This window comes from Entamoeba nuttalli (genome assembly GCF_000257125.1).
Source record: "Entamoeba nuttalli P19 unplaced genomic scaffold asmbl_8395, whole genome shotgun sequence".
Classification (NCBI taxonomy): Eukaryota; Evosea; order Mastigamoebida; family Endamoebidae; genus Entamoeba; species Entamoeba nuttalli.
Window position 1 is genome coordinate 1 of NW_008579116.1, and position 4,438 is coordinate 4,438.

General features: G+C 27.1%; 4 protein-coding genes across 4 annotated transcripts; 2 read left to right on the forward strand and 2 right to left on the reverse strand.

Annotated features, from left to right (window-relative positions):
* Nucleotides 1–172: 172 nt before the first annotated feature.
* Nucleotides 173–1,416, reverse strand: ENU1_185090 (leucine-rich repeat containing protein; the record flags this gene model as incomplete). Its single annotated transcript, XM_008861619.1, has 1 exon — nucleotides 173–1,416. Exon 1 carries the CDS (start codon nucleotides 1,346–1,348, stop codon nucleotides 173–175), a length of 1,176 nt encoding a protein of 391 aa, XP_008859841.1. The 5' UTR covers nucleotides 1,349–1,416.
* A 213-nt stretch (nucleotides 1,417–1,629) lies between these two features.
* On the forward strand, nucleotides 1,630–2,298 carry ENU1_185100 (hypothetical protein; the record flags this gene model as incomplete). Its single annotated transcript, XM_008861620.1, has 1 exon — nucleotides 1,630–2,298. One exon carries the CDS (start codon nucleotides 1,630–1,632, stop codon nucleotides 2,296–2,298), a length of 669 nt encoding a protein of 222 aa, XP_008859842.1.
* Nucleotides 2,299–2,494: 196 nt separating this feature from the next.
* ENU1_185110 (radical SAM domain containing protein) lies at nucleotides 2,495–3,625 on the forward strand (the record flags this gene model as incomplete). The annotated part of the gene is made up of 1 exon (XM_008861621.1): nucleotides 2,495–3,625. One exon carries the CDS (start codon nucleotides 2,495–2,497, stop codon nucleotides 3,623–3,625), a length of 1,131 nt encoding a protein of 376 aa, XP_008859843.1.
* A 68-nt stretch (nucleotides 3,626–3,693) lies between these two features.
* Nucleotides 3,694–4,386, reverse strand: ENU1_185120 (tyrosine kinase, putative; the record flags this gene model as incomplete). Its single annotated transcript, XM_008861622.1, has 1 exon — nucleotides 3,694–4,386. One exon carries the CDS (start codon nucleotides 4,384–4,386, stop codon nucleotides 3,694–3,696), a length of 693 nt encoding a protein of 230 aa, XP_008859844.1.
* Nucleotides 4,387–4,438: the final 52 nt, after the last annotated feature.

Consider the following 4,438-nt stretch of genomic DNA (forward strand, 5'->3'; position numbering starts at 1 on the left):
TTAGTGGTCTTGGAAACAGCCATCAACACACAAGTTTACCCTATTCAGTTCTTTCTAATTAAAACAATAGGTTTTTTTTGATATAGTTCTTATAGTTCTTTTTTATTATTAATATAGTTTTTATGAATGATCATAAAATTTTGATTTATATAACATAAAACAAATTAAAAAATCAGTTATTGATGAGATCATTCAAATGAATGTTATTTTCATCAATACCTTCTTTAGGTTTAATATTTTCAACAATCTCATAGATTTTTTGAAGAAAATTTCTTGTTTCAAACAATTTTTCATCATCAATATGACCATTCAAAACTTCATTCATCTTTTTAGAAATATACTCTTCTACGTCTTTATCAGTAATGTCTTGTTTAATAATCTTAATGTTTTCTTTCTTTTTAGGACCTTTTTTAATAAACTCTGCGACTTCTGTTGGAGTAATAATTTTATTATTAAGTTTACAATTCATTCCAAGAGAGATACAAGGAAGACATGAACATAAAGATAATAGATTTTCTTTTGAATCAGTTATTGGATTATTTTCTATTGAAATAGAATTTAAATTAAATAAACGAGAAAATGCTTCTTTTAAGTTGTCTATATCTTCAATAAGATTATTTTTAATAGAAAGATAACGTAATTGAAGAAATATTCCAAATGGACATAAGTTAGTAATTTGATTATTGTCAAGTGATAAATAAGAAATAGATCCAACAACAGGAATATTAATAGAATTTATTTTATTTGAATTTACTATTAATATATCTAATGGTCTTTCATTAATATTTTCTAAAGTCATAATTTCATTATTTGATATATCAAGTAAATTTAATCGTGGAAAACAGAATGGTGTAAAACTATTTTTTTTAAATGAAGTAATTCCACAATAATTAATATATAACCTTTCTAATGACTTCCATTCTTTTTTTTCGTCAAAAAGTATTGATTCTGCTACATTTTCCTGTAAATTAATTAATTTAACTTCTTTTAATGTTTCAGGTAAATTAGCTAAAACATATTTTCCATTTAATCCAACAATATCTAATCTAATTAATGGACTAACTGATGTAAATTCAATTTTAATTTCTTCTCCAACACTTCCAGTTTTCTCTCCATTTTCTGGAACTATTTGTAAATGAGTTAATCTTCTAAGTAATGCTCGTGTAGATTCACCACTTAATAATGTTACTATTGTATTTAAATTATTAATGATTTTAGGTGAAACTATTACCTTTTCTGGAACTGGTTGTCTTAATGGTTGTAATGCTGAGTCGAGTGTAGTATTTCCTGTTAATGGTAATTGCTCTTGTTTTGGTTTTGCTTCAAAGATTGATCGAAAAGAAATCATTAAATTTTTAAGTTTCTTTTTTTTGAAGATATTTCAAAATTCTTAAATGGTTTTGTTAGTATTTTCATTTGATTGTTTATTGATTTTATTCTATCTTTCATTATTAAATATTTATTTTTATTAATGAAAGAGAAATTGTAATTTCATATAAAGTATTGTCATACAAATAGTATTTAAAGGATTGAGAAAGTATTCAAATGTTAATATAAATGACTCAAAGAATTAAAAAAATAAAACAGAAAAAATAAATTTAAACTTAAAAAAAAGTAAGTACATCATTTATGTCACAAACTGAAGTTATTGACACTATTCATGATAATGAAAAAAATCGTAAACGAATAACTGAATATATAGAATCATTAATTGATTGTGCAGAGACATATACACAAACTGAAGAAGTCCCTGATCCTAATGTACTTCAACAATATAAAGAAACATTAAAGTCAATGCTAGAGTTAGAGAGTAAATTAAATGGACATCTTGCAGCATTAAGAAGATCACAAGATAATCCAGATGCAATTGAAGATGAACGTGCTTTTAAAGCAGAATATAAACAAGCTGTTATTAATAATACTGAAACTATTGGAGATGATCATCCTAAAATTAAAGAAATGAAAAGAAGGATTTGGTATGCTCGTCACAGTGAACCTTATTTCGAAGATGAGAATGAAGGAGTTATTATTTCAAATACACGCTCATTTATATGTCCCTTAACTAAAAAGCCATTTGTTAATCCAGTTAAGGCACAAGTGTGTGGACATGTATTTTCAAAACAAGCCATTTACAATTTAATTGGACGTAATAAAACTATTAAATGTCCAGTTGCAGGATGTGACCATTCTTTTGGTATGAATGATTTAATTGAAGATTATGAAACGCAACATGCCATGGATAGAGAGAAAAAGAATGCAATGTCTGAAGACAGTTCTAGTGAAGCAGAACTGGTATGATTGATTGTTTTATTTATCAAATTGTGTTAGTTCAATAACAATGTTCTTCAATTCGTAAAAAACAGGGTTTCTTTTACTACTAAAAAACAAAAAGAGAGAAACACGAATAAAGAAGTTTAACTTCTTCGAAAAGTATTTAGGTGTTAAGCTGATGATATTTAACAAACCCTAGATCAAATGCAAAATCAAATAAGTAATGGACGGAAGAAAGATTTGGTTCCTTACTTTAACTCAAGTGTGCAACCTTAGATGTAAGTACTGTGGAAGTGATGAAGTTTATGACACTGAGATTGAAGACCTTAATCCTTGGCCAATGGAAATTAATTATGACCTTAAATATCTTAAAAGAATTTCTGAAGATAGTAATCCAATTATTTGTTTCTATGGTGGTGAGCCAACTGTACGTCCACAAATAATTTATCAAGTTATGGATATGATGCCTCATGCTGAATTTGTTTTACAAACAAATGGAACTCTTCTTCATACATTAAAACCAGAATATGTTAATAAAATGGGAACTATTCTTATTAGTGTTGATGGTAATGCTGAGGTTACAAATAATAAAAGAGGAAAAGGTACTTATGAAAAAGCAATTGAAAATGTTAAGCTAATTAAGTTAAATGGTTATAAAGGTGATCTTATTGCTCGTATGACTATTTCAAAAGGTTCTGATATTCTTCGAGATGTTACTTATTTAATTAATACTAAATTATTTGATCATATCCATTGGCAATTAGATGTTTGTTGGGATGCACCTGCTTATGTTTCTTGGGATTTTAAGTTCTTAGAATGGAGAGATACTAATTATCTTCCAGGTCTTCATCGATTAATTGACAACTGGATTGATGAAATGAAAAATAATGGTAAGGTCCAAGGAATTGCTCCATTTACTGCAATGGTTTATTCCATTTTAACAGGAGAAAAGATGACAAGAGTTAGATGTGGCTCAGGATTTTCATCATTTAATGTTGCTACAAATGGTGACGTTACTGGATGTCCAATTGCTCCTGACCAAGACATTTATGGCAAGATTCAAAACGATGATTTTAATGAAAAGGATATGAAAGATAAAGCACATTTACTTTCCCCATGTAATAAAGAAGAGTGTAATGTGTTTGAGTTATGTGGTGGAAGATGTATGTATGCTAATGAATCAAAATGGTGGGGAGATGATGGATTTAAAGAAGTATGTGTAACAGTTAAAGAATATATTAAAATGCTTCAAGATAGAATTCCTGAAATTCAACAATTAATTGATTCAGGAAAACTTACTGTTGAAGATTTCCATTATCCATCTTTTAACAATTCTATTGAAGTTATTCCATAAATTTTTTTGTTTCTTTGAAGTTTATTTTTTTTTAACTAAAAAAAAATTTTTTCATTTTTACAATTCAATTAATTTGCAATGTCTATAGTTTTTAATCTACTTAAAATATCAGTAATATTAAGTCTTTTTCTTGTATCTTGTTCCCAACTTCTAACAATCAAGTTTTTAATTTGTTGATTTGTTACTCTTTCAATTTGGTTTGTTCTTTTTCCATTAGCTACTAAATCAGCTATGTCCCAAGCAAATTTGAATTGTGTTTTAGGAAATGGATCTTCCCATGTAAAACATTGTAACATTGTGACTGCAAAGGAGTATATGTCTGATGGCATTTTATAATGTTCTCGATTTAGTACTTCAGGTGCCATATATTTTGGTGAACCTATCCCTTTAGTAAATGTCATATTTGTCATCATCATATTAATATTTCTGGATGCTCCAAAGTCTGTTAATTTACAATTAACTTCAATGTCATTATCAAGTGATACAATAAGAATATTATCTGGTTTAATATCTCGATGTAATATTCCATTTGAATGAAGATACTCAATTCCTTTTGCAGCATCTATCATAAATTTTATTCTTAGATTCATTGGTATTTCATTCTCTGTTTTTTTAATTAACACATCTTGTAGTGATCCATATTCTGCACATTCTGTTACCATACATATTTTATTAGGAATAAATACTGCTCCATAAAAGTGAATGATATAATCACTTCTAAACTTATCTAACATCATCACTTCTTTCTCAAATTCTGTCATTTTATTTTCATTTTTATCAATCTGTTTCATTTTTTTAATTGCTACTTTATTT